Genomic DNA, 23,701 nt, shown 5'->3' with positions numbered 1-23,701 from the left:
ACGTGTTGTGAAAAAGCAAGAAGAATCAAGCTTTGATGGCAAGGAAATGGCAGTTGTGCACCTAGTTGCATGAGTGCTAAAATAACTGGAGGGACTTTTCTCTTTCTTTCCAATTGTGTCACTGAAAAGCATACTCTTCTTCCCTGTGCTGTCCAAATGAGAAAATTCAGAAGGCCCGTTGTTGTTTAAACACACCTGCACAGAGGGAGTGGTTTATGTGGGGTGGCCTGATCCTCACTGTAGTCTGCCTATGTTGCAATGGATCTTACTACACAACCAGTATGCCACCAGAAAGGATACCGTACTTTTCGCCCTATAGGACGCACTTTTCCCCCTCCAAAAATGAAGGGGAAATGTGTGTACGTCCTATGGGGTGAATGCAGGCTTTCGCTGAAGCCTGGAGAGCGAGAGGGGTCGGTGCGCACCGATCCCTCTCGCTCTCCAGGCTTCAGGAAGCTCTGCGCAACCCTAGGGAGCCCGGCGGGAAGTCGCGCCGGGCTCCCGAGGGCTGTGCAGAGCTGCCTGCATTTCGAAGCCTGGGGCGCGCTGAAGAGCTCGCCCGGGCTTCGCGCAGCTCTCCGCAAGCCTGGGGAGACCGGCGCGACTTCCCGCCGGTCTCCCTAGGCTTGCGGATAGCAGGCTGTTCTGGGGGCTGGGGTCAGGGGAAGCTCGGGCTTCCCCCCGCCCCAGCCCCGCGCCTGGGGGGGAAATAATTTTTTTTTTTTATTTCCCCCCCAAAAAACCTAGGTGCATCCTACGGGGCGGTGCGCCCTGTGGGGCGAAAAATACGGTAATCAGCTGGGCAGTGGCATGTTGCGCTTGGGTTTCAGAGTGAAACCATCACAGGAATCTTTCATCACAAGCCAGAGTATAATCCAGGTCGGTTCAACTCCTATTGTCAACAGGCAAAAAACCCACTTTCTATCCATCAGTGTAAATCTTTAGTATTGTCTAGGCCAGCAGAATACTCTACATCCCTACTAGTACTGTATCTAAATTTAGTAACATACACCTGCAGTAAGCCTTATTTCAGGGATGGAGAGCCTGTGGTGCCCCAGATATTGTCAGAATCCAGCTCTCAGCATCACTGGCCGTGCTGGGTGGGGCTACTGGGAGTTGGAGTCCAACATCATCTGGTGGGGGCCGCACAGGTTCCCCTTAGCTGAACCGATACATCTAGGATTCAGTATTGGTTAGTTCAGCAGGTTCATTGGTTCACAATGCTATTAAAATGTGTTTGGACGGCCAAACTGCATGACTTGTGGCTGATGTTTCACACCTTTGCCCTCTGCCTACACTCTCCAGTTCCTTATCCATCTCTCCTCATTATAGCACCTTAAAGGGTAATCAATTTCATTAAGGCACATGGACTAGAATGCGCTTCACCAGAGCCATTATTAAAAAGGCACACAATATTTTCTCGAGCCCTCCACTAAACCAAGGTTAACAAAAGTCTGTGAGTTGCACTCATCCTGCCAAAGCTTCCAAGTCTACACAGATTGACATTGAAATTTGAGGATCTCTTCTTTTCACATTCCTTTTATAATTTGGATAAATCTCAGTTGTTTAATAAAGCTTTGATGGCACTTTGGGCACAATCCAGTCAAAATTCATCATGCCTAAGCACCAATGCTAGCACAAATACAGTGGTACCTTGGGTTAAGTACTTAATTCGTTCTGGAGGTCCATTCTTAACCTGAAACTGTTCTTAACCTGAAGCACCACTTTAGCTAATGGGGCTTCCTGCTGCTGCTGCGCCGCCGGAGCACGATTTCTGTTCTCATCCTGAAGCAAAGTTCTTAACCCGAGGTACTATTTCTGGGTTAGCGGAGTCTGTAACCTGAAGCGTATGTGACCCGAGGTACCACTGTATGTGCAACTATTCACAGGGATTTTCCCCCCCTGCTGCTGCTGATCCCTTTCTATACATTGTCTTTCCTAATTAAGCATACGTAAAGTTTACTGTATAGATCTACCTATAAATAAATACTGTAAAATAATTGCCCTTAGGATGAGTTCATGTATTTAAGTGTTTCAACAAGCCATCTTTTCAGTGGTGCGTTGTAAAAATAATAATAATACACCATTAAACACTGCTGGGCTTTTCTGTATTACTTCCTTTCCTGATGCTCTATGTCAACAAGAACAAGTTCCAGGAAGCCAAGCAATGAATATGTTCTTTTTGTCACCCTCTTGATACTATCAGCAAGCAATATATGTCAAGGCAAATAGACTCACTTCCTCGCGGGTTTTAAAGATAATTCTTCCGACGTAGCCTTCTTCTGGGAACCAGCTGTTCAAAAGCTGGACAATCTCTTCCTCGGGACTGAGCACTCTTTGGAATGGTGGCTTCCTGTACTCATTTCTTTCTTTAGATATAAAGCATTTCTCCTCCATCAAAAAATAGTCTGTGGGATACTGTCCAATACCTTTTGTAGTCGCCAAAATCTAAGCAAAAACATGTTAATAATTAGAATGGCAGAAGTTGCATGTTCAGTAAGCTGATTGTGTTGACAACAAAAAACCCTTTATGATCGATTTATCTTGTGTGCAAAATATCCTTTTGCTGTATTGCTAGCCATTGAAAATGTCTTTCCTGGGGCTATGTACTATCTGGGTAGCTGACTATTTCAGCAGAGGCAACTGCTGTTTAATCTTATTTCTGTCCAGCTTGGCTTGCCAGACAGTTTATTCAAATTCCCAAGACAGTAGAGCATTTTCCCACTGCTGGAAAACAGCCTCCGCTGAGATAATCAGCTGGAGGTTTTTCCACTCATGAACTTAGCCCTTTTAACTTTTCTTCTGCATTTCAATGATGTTTGAGAAAAAGACATTATGCAGAAAAGCCTGGCCCCTATGACAAGGGCAACCAGCTTGGCCCATCGTTCAGAAAGCAGCCCCCTTCCTCCTTAATAGACATATTTCTAATACAGAACATGCTGTCCAAGCAAAACTTCATAATAATAACAGCAAAAGCTTTATGACTGTCAGTGCAATTCACTTTCAGCCTGTGCTTGTGGGATCTGGATCATTCTGTACCTGAAATGCTTTAGCTCCACTGTTTCAGCATTACAAATGTTTTTGGCAACAAACAAGCCTCTTTGCCTGCAAAGCTCCAGTAACTAAGGAAGTTAGGATAGGATCTGTGTTTGTCAGTAAGCTTTTGCATGTCTCCAAATCAGTAAATTGGGCTTAGTTATTTTGGGGCTTAGGCTGCCCGAAATCCAACAGAAATCTTAGGGAGTGAGTTACACAGCACATGGTTGGTTACTAAAGATTTGAGTCCTGAACATCTCAGAATTGCAGGCTTACTTGATGCAGAAGCTGAGCTGCTGTGGTTCCTTGCCTTATCGTAAAAAGCGTGAAAGGTTCTGGTCCTGGAACTCCGTGTATAGTGACTTTGTACACTGCAGCCTCTCTCCTCTCTGCAGTACTGAACCGCTGTTTAAAATAAACATGCATCTTTAACACTTATTTACTATTTCATGATTTAACCAATGCAATAAATAACAAGTTCACCACCACAAACATGGCCACAGGATATCTGAAACATTAGGAAGAATAAGAAAGATAGCAAATGGATGCAGAAAACTTTGAACTGAAATAAGTTATGAAAAATGATCACAGATGGCCATTAGCTAGCTTCCTTGTGGTCTAATAGCCTGTCTTCGAATAATATCAATTTAAAGACACAGCCAGGAAAAGCTTGAGGGTAAGCCTCTGCGCCAAGCTTCTGAAACAATGTGCTGGACACAATGTACTACTGAATGGAGAAAGAGTGGGCAAAAGGAAGACCGAGACACACAACAGCTACTTTGATTTTGTCTATATAAATAAAATAAGCGATGACTCAGTAGCAGTAATAAAAATAAATAAGGATGAACAAAGGACAGAACAGCTAAATAAACTTAATTAATTCAAATTAGTAGAGCTGAATAAATTTCTCATATCGATAACTCATGGAGAACAGGCAAGGTTCCAGGAGACAGGAGATAAACAAATAGAATTGTCTGCTTAACAATAAGGGCTAGAGGAAAACAGACAGACCACAGTCATTGGAGTTTCTGTAAGAACTTGTGTCATGATCCAGACAAAGTTATGCTTAACTAAAGCCCATTGATTTCACCATTAGAATAAAAGAATATGCTGAACTCTTCAACTGAACTGAACTTATAAATGCTTTCCTTTGCTAGACTGCATTTCTCACTTCTTTTGCTGAAGAGAAACATTGGGATTAAACAGAACACACCTGCTATAGCTAGATTTCAGCCAGGGGTGTTGCAAAGAACATCCTTTTAAGGGCAGGATATGTGTGTGAACAAGAATATGGTCTTGTAGGCTGGACTAAACCCCATTCAGAAGACGGCTCACCATCATACTGCCAGTTCAGAGGTACCTTGTAGTGTTCCACAGGTCACAATGTCTGGTCCAGCTCTTTCATGTTTTCATTAACTTACTTGAATTAAAGTGGAGAATGAAGGCATGTTCCAACCTTGCAGATGTGCAAGTAAGAAAAACCAAAAGAGGATTCAGTGGCATAACAGCTGCTAGGAGTCAAGTAACTTTGGAGCTGTAGCTCCATAAAGGATAGCAACAGTGGTCCAACTGTAGGGGAGGCACTTACAGACCTGGCAGTCTAGGCAACAATTAGTGCAATGCAGTGTGCAGATGATGGGTCAGTTCACAGAGGGAAGAGATGTCCATTGGGCTCGTGCCATTGCAAAGCTGCATGTGTGTCTTTGCCCATAACTGAGCCCTTAACTATCAAGCAGACATCATAATGAGTACAACTGTCCAACCTGACAACAGTGGAATCCACTGTTCTTTAAACAGAAATTTCAAGTTAAGCTTACAAAGGTTTATTACACTCAACAGAATAAATAAATATGAAGCCTAAAGCTGAATATAAATACATTGGTACCTTGGGTTAAGTACTTAATTTGTTCCGGAGGTCCGTTCTTAACCTGAAACTGTTCTTAACCTGAAGCACCACTTTAGCTAATGGGGCCTCCTGCTGCCGGCGTGCCGCCGGAGCACGATTTCTGTTCTCATCCTAAAGCAAAGTTCTTAACCTGAAGCACTATTTCTGGGTTAGTGGAGTGTGTAACCTGAAGCGTATGTAACCTGAAGCGTATGTAACTCGAGGTACCACTGTATAACTGAAAAAAGGGGTGGCTGTACAGCTCTGGTTCCCCCACCATTGTTCCTGAACTGATCATCGCATCACAGAATTGTAGAGCTAGAGGGTATTCCCAGGAGGAGGAGTTTCCTCTGTGACTGACATTGAACCAGGCCCTCTCGAAAACAAGGAGGGGCTTCCTGACTGACGTAAAGACTGGCCAGGCAGACCACTGTAAATCCAGCTTCTGCTCCAAGCCATAAGAACAGAAGGGAGCATGGGGGTGAGAAATGCAGCAAGTTCATTTCCATATCTTGTGGGTTTTGGACTTGCTTATCTGAATGATATCCTGCATTAAGATCTATTCCTATGCTTATACTATAGCTTACAATTATATTCAGCTCCTATGCTGCTGTCATCCTTCTGAAGAAGCACAGTACAGGCAGCATGTTGATTTATTCTGATAGCTTTTACTCAAATCAGTGCAACATTATTGACCATTCAAAGACACATGGAAATTCAGCACTGTAGTCTGATTTACATGGACGCTGTCCCTCAGGAGATACTCCCCCCCCCCCCCGAGCATTCTCATTTCTCACAATGCAGGAACCAAAGGCATCCTTTCTCTTCCTGGAAGAATCTTCTACATTGACCAGGAGAGCATGCTGACAAATCTATTAGAAATAAATTACCAAAGAAGCAGGCACCATGTTTCCAGAAGGATTCTCTTCCATTCTTCGGCTGTTAATAAACAAACTCGAGATTTCTAGTGCTTCATTGTGCAGGCTTCGTAGCTGCAGATGCCTGTATCCTTAAACAAGATAGTAACACAAAATTGGGAGGTGGGAGAATAAGCTAGTCAAATAGACTACATGTTCATAGGTTACGTACGTTGCAGAGACAAACGTAACAGTAGCCACTTAACTGTCCCTGAAGTGTAAGGATGCTTGTCATTTCCTCTTTCATAAAATATCTATTGGCTACACTCCAGAGAAGCTCTGCGAGTAGACAAGGGCTTGTGAGTGCATACCAGGACATTGCGCTATTTTGTTTTGAAACACAGCTCCCCAAGCCACATGGAGGGCTACTGTAGAGAACTCAAGTAGCATATAGGGGCCTGCTTGCTGGAATGTACTATCAACCTGCTCAAAACATGCTGTATTAGGTGGGCAAAAAACTGAAATATATTAACACAGGTCTTCTGGTCTAATAAAAATTCTTTTGAGTGATTTACCTTCATAAGACATTTGCCCCCTTACATTACAGAAGCACCAAGGTATTTCAAATGGCCATTGCAATCGACGCTGCTTCACTGAAAATTTTGAGATGGATACCAGCTTATATACATATTTATTTGGACATGCTAAAACTTGCCTAAAGATTGCACAAATATTGTAGACACCTGCCTGTGCTGTAGAGGGTCCACTTGCACAAAGGTCTGGTGAAAGATGACAAGCGGCAGCTGTTAGGATATTTTGGAACTAATTGCTGTTAGCTAAGATTTCAACATACACTTACTGAGGTTCAGCATGTTCTGTCTATACACATACATCAACAGGTGTAATACCAGAAAAGCCTGGAGTCTGAGAAGTCCATTCACAAACACACCGTGTCCCTCCTAAAACACTAGTGCTGAAGGTCTCTTTTTTAAACAATACACTTCTGCTGAAGCAGGGGTGTGGGTTCATTTCCTTAACCACCTGTTCCATCTGTTAGAACCTCAGGGCAGCGCACACAAATAATAGTTAAAACAGTACATTTAATAAAAGTAATTTACAACCTCAATCAATGCTTTCGACTATCATCTTAGAGCAGTAAAACATAGCGCGAGTGTATCTGACCTAGAAACAATTAGGCTCTCCTGAAGGTCTGAGTTAAGGTATGTGTCTTGAGACTTACAGAAACACATTGGAAAACCATAATAGATCCCGGCACCTCTTTCTGAGGTGTAGGCAATTATTAAGAAAACAAAACCCAACATAATTTTTTAAACATCATACATTAAGATGCTTAGAAAGTTGAGTTAATTTTTAATCTGTTTTAGTATTTTTACTTTTGTATGTTTTAAAGTACTGGCTATGATTTCCCCCCTCATTTTCTTGTTTTGTCCTTTTGTAAACTACTTTGAAGGTTTTTTTTTACAATCAACCCATATATAAATTTTATGAAATAAATGATTTAAATAAGAGTCAGTTTTAGCAAGTTGTGCATGCATGCAGCCAAAGCAGCCCCTGCTTCACCCCTCCCTCCCTAAAGCGAGGAAACAAAACACGAGAGCAGCTGGGTAAGCATTATATATGATCCAGCACTTGTTGGGTTGCTTCTATCAAACAAACTATGAACTATGAGCAGGATACCAAGAACAAACCTGGGCTTCTGACTGTGGTTTGCTTGCAGAAAAAACAAACCACACACATTGGTTCGCACATAAGCAAGTCACTCAGTGGTTTGTTTCCCTGCTGCAGGAAGGGAGGAGCAAAGGAGGGAGTGCTGCAAGTTAACAGTTACTCAGATGGTGCACACACTAATTTTCCTAACCACAATGTATGGTCAGCCCTACATGCAAAAATGTTTGTTGTGTATCACAGCCCTAAGTACTCAGCAGCTCCATCTGGGCCCTGCATACAAACTTCAATTTACCTCTTTTTAAAGCCTTCAGCGGAATGATTCTTTGAGCCATCACAGCTGAAGAATTGTTTTCAACAACTGCAAAACGAAGGAAGACTAGGTCTTCAAAGTGAATCCGGAAAAGGAACTGTTCATTCCACATGGGGTTGAGAGTATTGCGATGAATGGGCTTAGTGCGGAAATGGCAGCTATCCAGCGGAATCCCAAGCACATCAACTTCAATGCAGGGGCTTCCTGTGCTGTTGCTAGGACAAACATTCTGTCCAGACACAATCTGAAAAACAAAGGCCCAGAATGAAAACAGGGTGGTTGTTGTTGTTGTTTTAATCAACTCTCTCAGACTGAAGAGTGCTTATGCTTTAAAGAACAAATTAATTAAAAACTGGTTTCAGAAGTAACAATAAGTAGTAATATACATAACTAAAACTGAAATGGCAGTCTTGTAATTGCTACTTGCTTATTCTTATGCAGAACAGCAGCTGCTTCTGGGCAAGGACCCAAGTGGAAAACCGCCACACTCTTTGAGGCCAGATGTCCCCCACCCTGCATCAAATCCAAAAATATGCATCTAAAAACTGACATGCACTTTCTGTGCTGCATCAAGTTGAAAGTTTTGTAACAACTGATGATTGTCTCCTTCCCTCTCCTTGGTCCCACATTTAATTGTAGCTATCTTACTAGCAATACCAGTAATAAAAATGAGAAGCCACATATTAAACAAAATTATGTCATGTATAGAGTTAACTGGTTGTGTTAGGCTTATTAAAAGATTAATATGAGTTTTCACTTACTGTCAGTGAATAAATAGCTGGCTCCATATTGTCCAAATCTCGTTCTAAAGGGCAAAAGTGTTGATACATTGGACAGTTCTTATCCCACAAAACAGGTGGCTTCATAACATACCCACAGCCACCATTTGCTTCAAACATTGCTGCATTTAGGTGAAGAGGGAGATCTATAGGTAAAGCATTCAAAGTGTTAACATTGCTAAGACTTGAATGTAAGATAATGCATTTTTAAAAGAACATGGTGATTTCAAAGCGTGCCGTTTCATTCTGGGCATGTACAGTTGGCTTCGATTAATTGCCAAAAGGCAATGGTAAAACTGAAAAACTAATCAAACTATAAGAGCTTTGAAGAAATAGAAATAGTTCACAAAAACAGATTACTATGCAATTAAGGGCTCTTTCACACAATTAGGTTTTTCACAATAACATCAAGCAAAACCATGGCTTAGTGAAAGCATGCAAGCATTCCCAAAAAGGAGATTGCTGCTGCTGCATTCCTCCACCAGTCCTGCTGCTGCTGCTGTGAGATAAGCAGAGGTTTGGCTTAACATGTCATCTGAATTTGGACTCCTGGTTTGTCTCCTTCAGGCAAACCACAAGCTGCAAACCCATTGGTAGCAGCACATGGTTTGTCTGAGGCAAGACAAAATACATATCCAGTTTTGGATAACACACGAAGCCAAACCATGGCTTAGCTCACAGCAGCAAGAGGACTGAGGAAGGAATGCAGTAGGCACATTCTGTTCTCTGGGCACTCACAAACAAACGTGTTTGCACTAAGCCACATTTGGCCTAGTGTTATGGGTGAACCAGCTTATTATCACTCACATGGCTGGCCAAGAAGCTGCAGTGATACACAGTATAGATATGACACTATCTAAAACCAGCAATGGCCGCTCCAAAATCTAGAAACATCAGTCCTGTATACCTGAAGGGAGCATCTCCACCCCCATCGTTTAGCCCGGACACTGAGGTCCAGCTCCAAGGGCCTTCTGGCGGTTCCCTCATTGCAATAAGTGAGGTTACAGGGAACCAGACAGAGGGCCTTCTCAGCAGTGGCGCCTGCCCTGTGGAACGGCCTCCTATCAGATGTCAAGGAAATAAGCAGCTATCTTATCTTTAAAAGACATCTGAAGGCAGCCCTGTTTAGGGAAGTTTTTAATATTTAATGCTGTATTGTTTTTAACACTCGATTGGGAGCCACCCAAAGTGGCTGGGGAAACTCAGCCAGATGGGCGGGGTATAAATAATAAATTATTATTATTTGTTTGGGGTTACAGAATGACGCGTGCATTTGTGTGGATGCATGTGGCATTGTTTGAAGCCACCATTATTTCTGTGAAACTTGAGTATCTCCAATGTATATTCATTTTACATCTATAAAAACGCCAAGCAAGGAAATGCAAGATACAACCAAAAAGGGAATGGTTTTCTTGTAATGTTTCAAGCGCACATATGTTTTTAAGGAATGAGTGTGCCCCTACCATCCGTTTGGTAGTTGAGTGCCACCAGCTGTACCCCATGTAACCAGAACAGAAGGGGATGAGGATTGGATGAGTCGATGCGAGTAGCGGCCGGGTATGTCCTCAGCAGCTGGCAGGTGGTATGTTGTATCAGCTTCTGAGAATATCGCCTGCACAAGCGCTTGGCAGCATTTTCATTCAAAGAGGAGATATGGTAACACCTAGGTGTCCTTATTATAGAACTGAGAGAAGTTGTTGGGCTAAGAGCAGGTGAAAAGGGCTCTTCCCAGATCTGCCGTGCGCTATCAAAGGCACCTAAAAAAACAAATACAAGTTACAGGTGCACATTCTGGTAACACCACCTTGTCTTCCCCTCATCCCCAAGAAGAATATACTAATAGGAAACAAATGCATGCATGGCCACAATAGTAAGGAAATCTTATGCATCACCAGAACTCTAAAGACTTCTCTGCAGGGAATTCTGTTCCTCAGAGGAAAACCCAGTTTAAAAACAAGAGCTATGGCTTCATAATTTGGAAATACTGTAGATGAATCTTCAAATAAACTACAACAGGAGGTCTAGTTTTCTTCTCTGTGACTTAACTTAGAAAAAAAGAAGAAGATTTTCTTCCATTCCTATATATTGGTAACAGTAATGAGGTAAGCATTAGTAGAAGATAACTACCATGCTCCTAACAACATGATCTGAAGGAATAGTGCAGCAACCTTGTGGAAGCTCAGCAGGTCTGGAGGCAAGATTTTCTGAAAACCCTATATAAGCTGCCCAGAGTTCAATGATGGAAGGAAGGTGTAATATAAACCTAATAATTTAAAATTAACTTGCACAGGCATGCTCAAAAAATTAAAGCAGTGCAATAATGAACGAATCTCAGTGCAGACACAGAATTCAGACAGATGTGAAGTTGCAAATTTCTGAACCGTGGATTAGAAATTTGGAGCAGGCTGCAGGATTGTGTACTTCCTATTCCACTCTTACCTCCTACCTAGAGCAAATATACCACTCTGTTTGCCTTAAACATGGTCAATGTTAACAAGGTCCTCCCACTTAATTTGTAATGGATTTGAAAAATGTGGTAGGTGTTAGTGTAGACATGATGACTCCATTGTCTGGAGTGAGAGAAACTACAAGCCTGGATTTTAACAGCATGCAAAGCCAAACCATGGCTTCACTAGCAGCAGCAGCAACTGGACTATAGGAGGAGCATTTCTCGGGGAGTCTGCATGCTTGTGTGTTCATGCTAGGCCATGGTTTGGCTTAGCATTATATGCAAATGGAGACAATGTAAAAGAGGAATTCAGACTAGAAGAAATGGAGGGGAGAATGCAGGAGTTCAGAGTTCACAGCACACTACCAGTTTTTTCATCTTGGTTAGGGGATTGGTAGAGTTATGACTGCACCACGCTTTTCATATAAAACATTAGCTTCTTTCTTTGGCAATTGAAATCTTTTCATTTTACCATTCCCTTTCTGAAAAGTTGAGGGGGGGGGGAAACACCTTAAAGGTGATGAAGGGCAACATCTATCTTGCTTTTCTATTGACATCTCAGAACTACCGTATTTTTTGTCCCATAGGACACTCCGTCCCATAGGACGCACCTAGTTTTTTGGGGGGGAAATAAAGGAAATTTTCCCCCCTTTATTTCCCCCCCCCAAACCAGGTCGGGGCAAACGAACCAGGTCGAGGAACAGTGGGATGGCGGCGCTGCGCCTCCTTGCTGTCCCCCGAGCTTGTGGGGCTGGCCGATGTCTGTCCGGTGGGCGGGGCGCTCTGCTTCAGGGTGCCCCTTGCGCCGGGCGGCAGGCTGCTATCCACAGTGTAGGGAGCGGTGTGGGAACTCCCGCAGGGCTGCCTAGGCTGCGGATGTGTTCCCGAAGCGCCAGGCGCTCTGCTTTCAGGGCGCCCGACGCTCCGGGAAGCAGGCTGCTATCCACAGCCTAGACAGCCCTGCGGGAACTCCCGCAGGGCTGCTTAGGCTGCGGATGTGTTCCTGAAGCCTGGAGAGCGAGAGGGGTCGGTGCGCACCGACCCCTCTCGCTCTCCAAGCTTCAGCGAAAGCCTGCATTCACCCCATAGGATGCACCCAGATTTCACCTTCATTTTTGGAGGGGGAAAAGTGCGTCCTATAGGGCGAAAAATACGGTAAATGGAGAATATCACTCCCCTTTTCTCAGAAATCACAACTGAAATTGCTGGACTATGCTGAAATGGCTAAATTCACAGAAAAGCTCGGAGACAATGATAATGAGAAATTTAAAAAAGAATGGGAAACATTTATTGTATATGTACAAAAATACTGTAAACAAGTAGAAACATTGGCAGGCTTTTATTAAACATTTGCAAGCAGTTAAAAATGAGATAAAGAAAGGAAATTTGAATTGAGATATTAAGGTTTGGTGGTATTCAGTTAAATATTGATAAAATAATGAGAATAAGAGGTTTAATTATAATTATGCAGAAAATGTATACATTCAATGAACCAGAAAAGGAAATGGAGGGAAGTCAGGAGAACCTCCAAAAAGAAAGAGATGATATTTATATATTGAAAAAAGTGTTAATATCTTATGTTTATATTTATATTTTGTGTGTGTGTGTTTGTTTCTGTTATCTTTTTCAAGAAGAATAATTGTTGAAGTTAAAACTGTAAAATCAAGAAAAAATTACTTACAAAAAGAAAAAAAGAAAAATGGTTTGCCAATTAGTAAAATTTAAATTACATTTAAAAGATTACATTTATATTTCTTGCAATTAAACCCTGTCCCAACAGTTTATTACTTTACAGTAGGTCTTTTATTTACAATGAGGTCATTGTACCTAGTTGCACTGCTAATGGAAAATTATTTCAAACCCTGAGTGCTGCATGTGCAGAGCAATACGTTTGATCTTTAACTAGTAGGTCTGCTATATGTGTTGGATTACACAGTCAGTCCCTGTGATTGGTAAAGGAAGATGCTGACTTTACCTTTTCCAGATGCTTTGGCAAGCATCGCTGGCTCCCCTGGGCTCAGCCTTCCAGGATTGTTGCCAAAAATGGACTTCCTGCTCTTTCTTTCCTTTCCTCTGCTAGAGCCAGATGGATTTAGAGTTGACAGACCTAATTCCATACAAAATAATATAAATGGACTGAAAAACACAAGCGAGTGGGCATGATTCCCCCCCCCTTAAAAAAAAATCAGTTTATTATGAAAGCTTTATAATCTAATGCTAATGTCTTATGCAGGAAAACGCTAGTTTGTACTGCATATGTAGACAAGACAATGTATAAAATCGTACACCAATGTTCCAGTATGGATGTCTCTCAAAGGCATGTGAGCTTCAATGCACATACTTTGAAGAGCTTTCTCATTCCCTTCTGTTTGCAAGCTGAAAAATTATGTTTGTGTATGAACCACCTTGCTTGTTTCTTGGAGCAACACAGGGAATCTTGATTAGGGCAAGAGAACACTGGGGCTTGGATCCTAACTTCCAAGAGTTTGACTTGTGGAAATGGACTTTCTCATTCCCCTCCTCCCTTGCGGACCTTCTACAATAGAACTGCATACAGCAAGGGGAGGCAGCAGGAGGAAGGGCGAATTGCTGAAAACTTTGCATGATGGGAAAAGCCTTCCCACTCACAGGGGTATCTTTGGACCCAAGTGCATATGAACAGCAATTGTGTCAGGTTGATTTCTGAAACAAGACGACAGGTGACCTTGTGCTTTCATCCCCACCACACCGTATGCAAGTAACCCTGCCCATGGAACTGCAACTGTGAAACAGGCTGTACACAAATACAGTCAGCAGCAATACCTATTTATCAATATACTTCTGTTGGGATCAACTTGTCCAATGAAAAGAAAATGGACAAAAACGCATTACAGTAGGGAAAAAATTGCTGCTTATAAGCCTTATGCAGCATTTCACTATAACACAGCAGCTAAATAATGGAGTATTTCATTCCTCCACAATGGCAAAGCTGCATGCTCCAGCACCGGGGGCAGAGAGCAGGTGGGGGCGTGGCATGCTGCCTGTGGGGGCGTGGCATGCTGCCTATCTTGGGGTGTGGCATGCGTCCTGGGGGCGTGGTACCCAGCGCAGTTGGGGTGTGCGCAGCGCATATCTGGGGGCAGCGGCCATGATGGTACCCTCCTCCCCGATGGTGCCAGGGGCGGTGTGCTCCCCCCCCCGCCAGTGTTCCTCCATACAACAAAATCAAGACATGTCTGTTCTACCTATAGTGGTACCTCTAGTTACGAACTTAATTCATTCCAGAGGTCCGTTCTTAACCTGAAACTGTTCTTAACTAGAGGTGTTCTTTCGTTAATGGGGGCCTCTTGCTGCCGCTGCGCCGCTGGCACACAATTTCCGTTCTCTTCCTGGGGCAAAGTTCTCAACTCGAGGTAACTCTTCCAGGTTAGCAGAGTTTGTAACCTGAAACGTTTGTAATCTGAGACGTTTGTAACTCGAGGTACCACTGTATTTCTCTAGTACTATTGCAAATCAATCCTTCCTTCTTGCCTTGGATTTTTCCTATAACCAATCAACTGTAGTATGGTTGGTTCTCTACACATTGTCTATACTTGCTCCATTCCAATTTACTGTTCATGCTCCTATCCCAATGTAACTCACTCTTTCGGTTCCCTAATTGGACTGTAGCCTGACCTGCACAGAAATGATTAGGGGTGTGTGTAAGAGATAAATGGAGATAAATGGAGTTTGATTTCCCACAGGCCATTCCTTATTCCTATCAAGACACCTCTTTTGGGAGAAAACACTCAGAATCAAAGCTAGTTCTCAGCTGCCATAAAATGGGAAGCTAGAACCCAGGTTTTTTTCCTTTGTCATAGCTTGTTTCGGAACAGGTAATAATTAAGGCCAATGTAACTTACCAGGAAATTTCACAGCTTGGCAATAGATGACAAGATCTGACAATTCTGGTGCTATTTGTCTGCTTTCTTTTTTATTTTGAGAAAGATAAAATTCTTCCCCTAATTCCATGTCATAAACCTATATATCATCAAGTGAAAAAAGAAAGGATTTCATCATATTTAATATTGCAGTCTAATCATGAGCAATGTCACTTATATGGTAGAACACTGTTAATTTACATTTATAGATGTCCCCAATCTTTTAACATTTCTTCTTCCCCACATTCAGCCACCACCCCTTCCTCTAAATCTACTTTCCACAGGCCATCAGGGAAAGATTAGGAACACTACTGCCTCTAACCTCTTAGCAGCCGGAGACAGGATGAAATTACCTTAGTGGAACAGGACAATCTGCCTGATCCTACAGTTCCCTTCTCACATGCTATACCTCCCTTTCCACCGGCCTCGTGAATTACATGTACTTTCCCCATTGCAGCAACTAAATATTACTACACAAACATATACCCTAAATCTAAAAACAAAACAGAAACGACTAAGCTCACTTTATTGAAATAAATTCAAAAATATTTAACAGCAGTATTCCCATCTTGCCTAAATATATATACAACAGGGCAGTGTTGTGCAGTGCAGCACGCTCACAGAAAACAGGACATCTCAGCGTGAAGTCAAACCATCTGGCTTAAATGGTGAGTTTATTCTGGCAGACAAACCACAGTACTATTATAATTCTCCCCTGGAAAAAGGTTCTGCTAGTTCCAACATTCATTCTCTCTCTCTCTCTCTCTCTCTCTCTCTGTGTGTGTGTGTATATATATATATATGGTCTCTATGGTAGAATTCATAGACTTCAACAACATCCACTAAACTGTATTCTAAATACTATTGTACAGGAAAATGCAGCTAATTTTGTGGGTTTTATGAAAGACATACATGCAGTGGAGAAGCCTTGCAACCTGAAAATGCACAGTATTTAAAAAATACATGGCATTATAAATAGCCTTGCAATCACCCACATTACTTTTTAAAAATTAAACAAAGGTCCAAAGTGAAGACACGGAAGAAGGCAAGGTAGATTTAGCCCCTTTATCAACTCTTATCAACAGCTCTTTCCAGGAGAATGAAGGCACTCTCTCTCTCTTTGTTCCCCCCTCCTCTTAGTGCATTCTGTAGCTGTTCTTTGCAGAAGATCTGGTTTGCAGCTGCAGGTCCATCTAAAGCACATGACTTCACCCAAAGAATCCTGGGAATTGTAGTCTTCTCCTTACAGAGCTACAGTTCCTATCACACTTAACAAACTATGCTTCCCAGGATTCGGGGTGGGGGAGAACCATATGCTTTAAATTCAGCTCAGCCTAGTGTTCTATACACATTATGATCAAAATATCACATGTTATCATACCAGTGGAAAACAGCTGACTTGTAAGGAGAGGGGTTTCACTGGCTGAGATCATAGAAATGTTGTAAAACACGGTAACGGTGGCTCAATGGATAAAACACTAAACAGACTGGGGGAAACAGCAGCTTAAGATGCAAGCAAAGCCAGTCCCACTATGAGCTTTCCTAGGCAAGAATCTACTTCGTCATACATATGAAGTAAATTGGGAAGGTAATATATACGCTGAGCAATGTGAAGGCCAAGTGGTATTTGACAAAGTGAGACTGAAAAACTTTTGTTAGGAAGGCAAAGAAGCTCTCTTGAAAACCGGGGAAAGTGTCCAATACTCAACCTAAAGAAAATCTACATCTGTTGAGCCATCAAAACACTATTAAAAGAACAGCTGGACATCAAATGAGGTACACTTTATTTCTGAGGTGAGATAACCACCCTTATTTAAACTTTGAGGTATCTTTTATGAAGCAAGAGAGGAAAAACCTCAGAGGTGCACAAGAAACACTCGATGGTGCAAACTTGTCTACTCAGAAGTATGTTCCATGGGGCTTAGTAGGTACAGCTTTGCAGTCTAAAACATTCTTTTTTCCTCAGGGGCAATAGATGGCACACTAGACATGAAGGAAGTAGATCAGGGCATTTAAACGTGGATCTTAGATGCTGCAAGAGACCGGTGTGTTTTTTAATATCTTTGTAAGTTTCAGTTCTAGACTACAAGCCACTCCCCGTATGGAAGCTTGAGAAAACAGAAATGAACAAATACTACCTTTCCTTTGTTGTTGTATATAGCGCTTTCTGTTTTCTTTATTCTCTTTGCAGTTTCTTCGCTATATTCAAATTGAAGCTTATCTATGGTTAACTTATTCTCAGGTCGGTCTTCCAAAATGTTATCTGGAAAGTAAGCATTATCTGACTGAAGAGTTGAAAAGGCAAATTTTACTTCAACTTAATGCTTTGAGTAAAAGCAGCCAATATTATACTGAATAATCAAAATATTAAACAGGCAAATAATTTCTCCTTCAATGCAATGCTCTTCTAAGTGCGAGTCAGTTTTTATCCTACCTTTTTGAGCTCAGCCAGTATTCTCTCAAGATGCAAAGCAGAAGCTGGTTTTCCACTTTAAACCATTTGTGGAATGATATAATAAATTAAGCTGCATCATCATCATTATTTAATTGCAAATGTTTTAAAAGTTTTCTGTCTCAAATTTTGTACTCAGCCCTGTGCATGAGACATTACTTCGCAGATAAGGGAGTGGGGGGTGACAGGGGATTGAAGTGCTTACTAAAAAGTTATTCTCATTGTTCTACCCAAAATTATAACCAAATAGAAAACTATATTTGTGTATTTTAAGTCAACGTACATAAACGTGATTCACTAATCTATATAGCTATAACCAAAGTGTATAAATAAGAAACTAGTGTGGAACATGCAAATATTGCGATCCTCAAAAGTAAGTAATGGAAAATTATAGAAATGCAAAAATTGTGTTTTTACTAAAATGTGAAATTCAAAGAATGCTTCTAAGTTGGGAAATGCAGTGCTGAAATTCATGCAGTTATTATGCTTGACCAAGTGGCCTTTTACCTTCCTGGCTGTTAGGAGCAGGAGAAGCATTAAGGACATCAGCTACAGGAAAACAGAGTCAGAAAGGGAATAAGAGTAATGGAAATTAAGAAATAAAGCCAGAGAAATGAAAATTACATTCAAACTGTGTAGAGCTATCATCTTCGACACAAAAACTTGAAGAATTGCTGCAGGGATATAAAACTGAAAATGCTAACTATTAGAACACAGATGAGGTCAGACTTTATATAAACACATCTGAATCTAGGTTAACCCAGAATGGAGGTGATTTCATAGCGTGAGAATTTAGAAAACTCATGGAAACAGGCAAGATACTAAGTATGCTCGAGGTCTGGCAGAGAATTTCATAATATTATAGATATATACTCAATGTACATATCATGAAACTAGCTGAAAAAGGCCCCAACTTGGATGAGCCAATGGGCACATACTATAATTCAAGGTGGCAGGAATCCAATAATACAACAAAATGTGCCTTCTGTTACTCTGTTTTGCGCTGTGTGTCTACCTATTCATATAGATTATCAAGTATAAGACAGGCACTATTTTCCTGGACTATATAAAACATGCTTCCTAGCCATGGTGTTTTAATTTATGGTACTGAGTAGACTTTCTGAAAAGCTAAGTCCTTAGAACAAAAGCTGCTTTGTGTTGCTGGAATACAGTTTAGAGCAGACATAGTACATACAGAAAACCAACTTTAAAATATCCTTATTTCAGTACACATATCAAAACAACCACCTTATGCAATAACAGAAATGATTGCTATGTTTCCTAATAATATTCTCACAGCTACATCACTATGAAGATAAAACGTAATTCCTTTCCCATCCCTTCCCATAAATCATAACCTTTTCTTACTATTTAGAATGGATATGAAAGACAAAAAAGAGAGTTGTGTAGTGACAAATGCTTAAAAGTTGTAACTGAATAGGTTTTTGGGGGGAGGGGAGGCAACTTTAAGTGTAGTTATGGTTGAAACTGTGCCCATGCCATAAATCCAAAAAATGCAACCCTATAATAAGTATGTTTGTTTACCATCAGACAGAGACTCATAGTCATAGTCATATTCATCTTCTTCATCTTCTTCTTCTTCGTTAGCAGTGGAGGGGTTCCCCACATTACCCCCGTTGCTCGCCTGAGCTTGCATGTATGCCAACTGATGAGCCTATTATATTAAAATAACATTGAAAAATACAATGGAAAATTCATTTGGAAAATACAATGAAACTATATGTTCCAGACTTATATCTAATTTTATGTGCAGGGTCCTTGCCTAACTCCACCACTGAATATGGTCCTCCACAAGAAGTAATAGGGGTTTCCTCCCCTGTAGAAATTACATGTCCATCTTCCTGGACCTGACAAAACACCATCTCTTATTTTCCAACACATTGCTCTTTCCCACTGAGCTACCAGCTACCTCACAATATGGATCCAGAGTTCTCCCCACAGAATGACTTCCCTATTTGTTTTTCATTGAGTGAGCTGAGATGCTTCCTCCCCTACCCGCCCAGAACCTGGCTGTCTCTAATAAAATTAATGGGACCAATTAAGATAAGGCCAAATGGGACAGTGCATCTGGCTGTCAACCAGAAGGTTGGTGGTTTGAACCCACCCTGGGATGGTTGTGGGCAGGATTCCTGCATTGCAGGGGGTTGGACTAGATGACCCTCAGGGTCTCTTCCAACACTACAATTCTATGGTAACTGTGGCCCCTTTCACCAAAAATGTAACATGACACAGTATTTCTCTATGCAGAGGCCCAATATGTATAGTTCTCTCACACAAAGCAAAATAAAGATAGAAAAAGATTGCACAAATTGGGCCTCCCCACATACATCCACATGTGGTGGGGAGGACAAGGAGATTATCAAGCCAGGTAAGTAGTGTGCCAGCCCCAAACTCTGGATTAGGGTTAAAATATATTGCTTAATAATAATGAACTTCTTAATATACCATGTCACCTCCTCCTGATAACATTCAGGGAGTTGGGTAGCCAAGGGTGCAACTGACAATCCAAAAAAGGACTGAGTGTGGCAACTCTCAAATATTTTTTCAAAGGAAATTCACACCTTCTGTTTTAATATATCCACTGGAGTCTGGTGAGCTTTGAGCTTTTTGTTTTTAAGCAGGATCTTTCTTCGCAGTTGGTGGGGAGAAGGTAACATTGGGTCGTCGGAAAAATCGCTTTCAAACAAAAATTTAGTCACCAGCTTTTCTTCAAACGTATTCTGAAACATCAGTTAAGATATAAAGTTAAGATATAAAATCATACAAACATGAGTTTAGTTATAAATTGGATCAAAATTCCTATGCCACGCTGAATGGCATTATTCTCTCTCTTAATCTACCTTGAAAATGTCGGCCATCTTTCGCTGCTGTGGCAAGGAACAGTGGTTCTCAATCGATATGATGACGGGCATGTCTGAGGTGGTGAAAGCATTGCGATCGATAGCTTCGACAACTTCCTGTAAGAATGAAAACCAAAACAGGACTACCTAATTATTCTATGGCATCCAGGGCACATGCCATTCTGCCCCACAAATTATTGAAGGAAATCTAGCATAAAACATGCTGTCCCCAGACAGAAGGAAAAGCGATGTGCAAGTGGGTGACAATGCCCACTTGGAAGCTGGGGGGAGGGAACTTGTTCTCCACCCCTGTTCCAAACAGAGATAGCCTGACCATGTCTAAGCACATATTGTCAACCTCTGATTTAGGCCACTTTAGTGCACTGTATAGGACCCGGGTGGCGCTGTGGGTAAAACCTCAGTGCCTAGGACTTGCCGATCGTATGGTCGGCGGTTCGAATCCCTGCGGCGGGGTGAGCTCCCGTCTTTCGGTCCCAGCTCCTGCCCACCTAGCAGTTCGAAAGCACCCTTAAGTGCAAGTAGATAAATAGGTACCGCTTTATAGTGGGAAGGTAAACGGCGTTTCCGTGTGCTGCGCTGGTGCTAGCTCGCCAGAGCAGCCTCGTCACGCTGGCCACGTGACCCGGAAGTGTCTGTGGACAGCGCTGGCCCCCGGCCTCCTAAGTGAGATGGGCGCACAACCCTAGAGTCGGACACGACTGGCCCGTACGGGCAGGGGTACCTTTACCTTTACCTTAGTGCACTGTATATGTTGGGTCATCTCTGAAGTCTATTCAGAAACTTCAATAGACATAAAATATCATTGATAGATTGGGAGTAGGCTATACACCTCACCAGTCTTGAAACAACTGCACTGGCTCTGGGTCCATTTCCTAGCTTAATTCACAGTGTTATTCTAACCATAAAACCATAAACAGTTGGATATTTAAGAGACCATGCATTCTTGGATGAACTTGTCCCCAGTATGAACATTCTCCTCAGAGGAAATTCTGTCCCCACCACAACAGAAGTGAGGGGAGAAGGGACTGAGGACTGGGCCTCTTCAGCTCCGGCATTCCGATTGTGGAATGCTTTCCCAATGGTGACTCTTCCTGACATCATGTCATACATTTTTGGTGGTGCCAAATGGAGAGAAGAGAGAAAGAGGGTGGACAAATCTCACATTAGAAATATTTCCATAGGAAATAATGGAAATTGTGTACTTGTTATGTGAACGCTTGCCTAAGGAACATTTTCCAGAGAACGAACAGTAAGCAGGACCTGAGTGTCTTTTTCCACAAGAATAATTTCTACTACAAATAGACATTAGTAAGAATATACATCTACCTTAAAAGGAATCTTCGTAGTTAGTGTGTGGCCATGATAAATTACAGGCATTCCATCATCACCATCCCAGCAGTCTAATTCCACACTCCGACAGCCTTGCAACAGAACCTGAAACAAAACAGCAACAACAACATGGTGTTGCATTGCTTCTACAGAACCATACATTACTTTAAAGGGCTGAAGTTTCAAACTTTTCAGTGAGCATACTATAAATGACATACAAAGGATAGGGAGACGGAATAGAGTGAAATGCTGTAAAAACACTTGATCAAATTCCTGCACCACTGACAAGTGTTGTTTGAACAGTCTTCTCACAAAATAGGCTTCCAGTAAAACTACTGTATACATAATTCAACCTTCCTACATGTTTAACTGTTGAGCCCTATATTGATCCCTCTGCACCTGTGTTTAGTTAAGAAAGACCAACGTTACATAAACACACACACACTTAGTTGTGCATCTGCAGCATCTTTCCAAGGCAGCCATTCTGTGCAGGCTACCAGCAAAGTTTTCTTGTCCTCCAAAATATGCACATCTATTTGTACATAAAAGAAAAGGCTTAAAACAATATTTTTAATGCTGCTAGATGATAAAAAATATATCCAAGTGGTTTACAACATTAAAAAGATTTTTAAAAACCGTACAACGAAAGTGCAAAAAGGTAAAAACAATTTAAAAGCAAAAAAAAAGTTAAAAACAAAAATGTCAGGCTCTGGAAGGTGGCTCTGTGGCCCCGTGCTAAATGCTCCTGTCTGTTGATGAGGTATGGAAGTGTGGTGCTTCTGTAAACTCTTTTAAACATGATGCAACTCCATCATACACAAGATATAACTCAACCCATGGAAAGGAGCACTTATTTTCATGTGGGTTACTGCCCAGAAACAATGTCTAAAATATTATGTAATATTCCTAGAAGCAACAAACACTTTTCTGAGTAATGGTGCTGCTTCAAAGTCATACTTTCAGCAGAACTTGCATTATTCTGAATGGTGCTTTGACATTTAAATGAACCAACGTATTAGCTCAAGTCTTTCCTGTGGGAAAGTCTAATTTTAGCAGGTTAGATCAGACTGGCTAGTGTCTAAATGCTGTGACTCTCAAACCAACCCACCCTTTTTTGTGCCTTAAGAACAAAGCTTAAATATATTATTTTAAAAAGCATCTGAGCACAACTGTGCACACAAGCAGTTTTTCCCACAGATCTTATTTTTCCTATGCTTTACAAGCAAGTATTCAGGACATTTAGGTTTAGGAAGCAGGGGAAAGGTCATGCTTTTTTTGACATTCCAAACAAACAAACAAATTCTTGCAAAAAAACGAAAAAGGCACCTGGCTGTAAAGTTCTACTGAGGATTCTCCTTTAAGCTGGTGTCCCGTGAGATACGTATTGTGTGAAGACTCAATGTAGTAATATGACAGAGGGAATAGCAAATCTTCAACATTCTCTTGAGACTCGTTGTTCACGGATGCAAAATTATCTTTGTCCATCAAAAACCTAGAGATACAGAAGGCTAAAATTCATAAAAAGAAATGCAAGGCAGGTTAAGAAAATATCAAGGCGATCTTACAGGAGATTACCGTGCAAATCCTTCAAAAGACATCAGTCCCTGCTGGCACATGTTGATGCTGGGTTCAAACTTCTGTAAGAGGCAGAACAGAAATGTCAATAAATGGACTAAAATAAATTGGCATTAAAGAAATGAAATGCGTTTAGATGTTATGCACAGTTTTGGCAACATAATTTATTTGTATCCAGCTAATGCATTACTGGGGGCAGAATTAGGCATGACGGTGTCAAATTCAGGTCTTCAAATGCAGGTCATGCCCAACACCTGTAAAGCAAGGCATGGACCAGGGGGAAATGACAAATGGTAGACAGGACAGAATACTGAAACTTTCTTCCATTTGCCCAGACAAAAGTGACTGTCAGAGAGGCAACCAGCACACAACACGGTCACTAATTATTCATGCCACATGCCCCTTACCTGGCCTGCCCCACTTCTCACACCATTAACACCCAGAACTATGGCAATGCCTCCGCCCTGCTCTCTCCTGGCTGCCAGTTTATAACTAGGCAAAGACCACTCTCACATGAGAAAGGAAGATACAGCAAGCACAGCTAATATTGGTGGGGGAG

General features: G+C 41.6%; 1 protein-coding gene across 5 annotated transcripts in view; it reads right to left on the bottom strand.

The window, feature by feature from the left end:
• Positions 1–23,701, bottom strand: part of PLCE1 (phospholipase C epsilon 1) — a 143,440-nt gene that overhangs the window by 4,646 nt on the left and 115,093 nt on the right. For 4 of the 5 annotated variants that reach the window (XM_081006752.1, XM_081006750.1, XM_081006749.1 and 1 more), the window contains 16 exons: positions 23,143–23,204; positions 22,894–23,059; positions 21,565–21,672; positions 20,218–20,334; positions 19,939–20,097; positions 18,902–19,031; positions 17,864–17,905; positions 17,043–17,167; positions 14,887–15,004; positions 12,981–13,112; positions 10,020–10,313; positions 8,539–8,702; positions 7,760–8,021; positions 5,812–5,930; positions 3,313–3,441; positions 2,239–2,448 (listed from right to left, as the gene is read on the bottom strand). In XM_081006752.1, the coding sequence (XP_080862878.1) occupies positions 2,239–2,448; positions 3,313–3,441; positions 5,812–5,930; positions 7,760–8,021; positions 8,539–8,702; positions 10,020–10,313; positions 12,981–13,112; positions 14,887–15,004; positions 17,043–17,167; positions 17,864–17,905; positions 18,902–19,031; positions 19,939–20,097; positions 20,218–20,334; positions 21,565–21,672; positions 22,894–23,059; positions 23,143–23,204 (2,337 nt within the window). The remainder of the gene's footprint in view (positions 1–2,238; positions 2,449–3,312; positions 3,442–5,811; positions 5,931–7,759; positions 8,022–8,538; positions 8,703–10,019; positions 10,314–12,980; positions 13,113–14,886; positions 15,005–17,042; positions 17,168–17,863; positions 17,906–18,901; positions 19,032–19,938; positions 20,098–20,217; positions 20,335–21,564; positions 21,673–22,893; positions 23,060–23,142; positions 23,205–23,701) is intronic. The other variant, XM_081006753.1, reaches the window with a different exon arrangement.

This window comes from Podarcis pityusensis (assembly GCF_964106645.2).
Source record: "Podarcis pityusensis genome assembly, chromosome: 5".
NCBI lineage: Eukaryota > Metazoa > Chordata > Lepidosauria > Squamata > Lacertidae > Podarcis > Podarcis pityusensis.
This window is presented reverse-complemented; position numbering and strand designations above follow the sequence as displayed.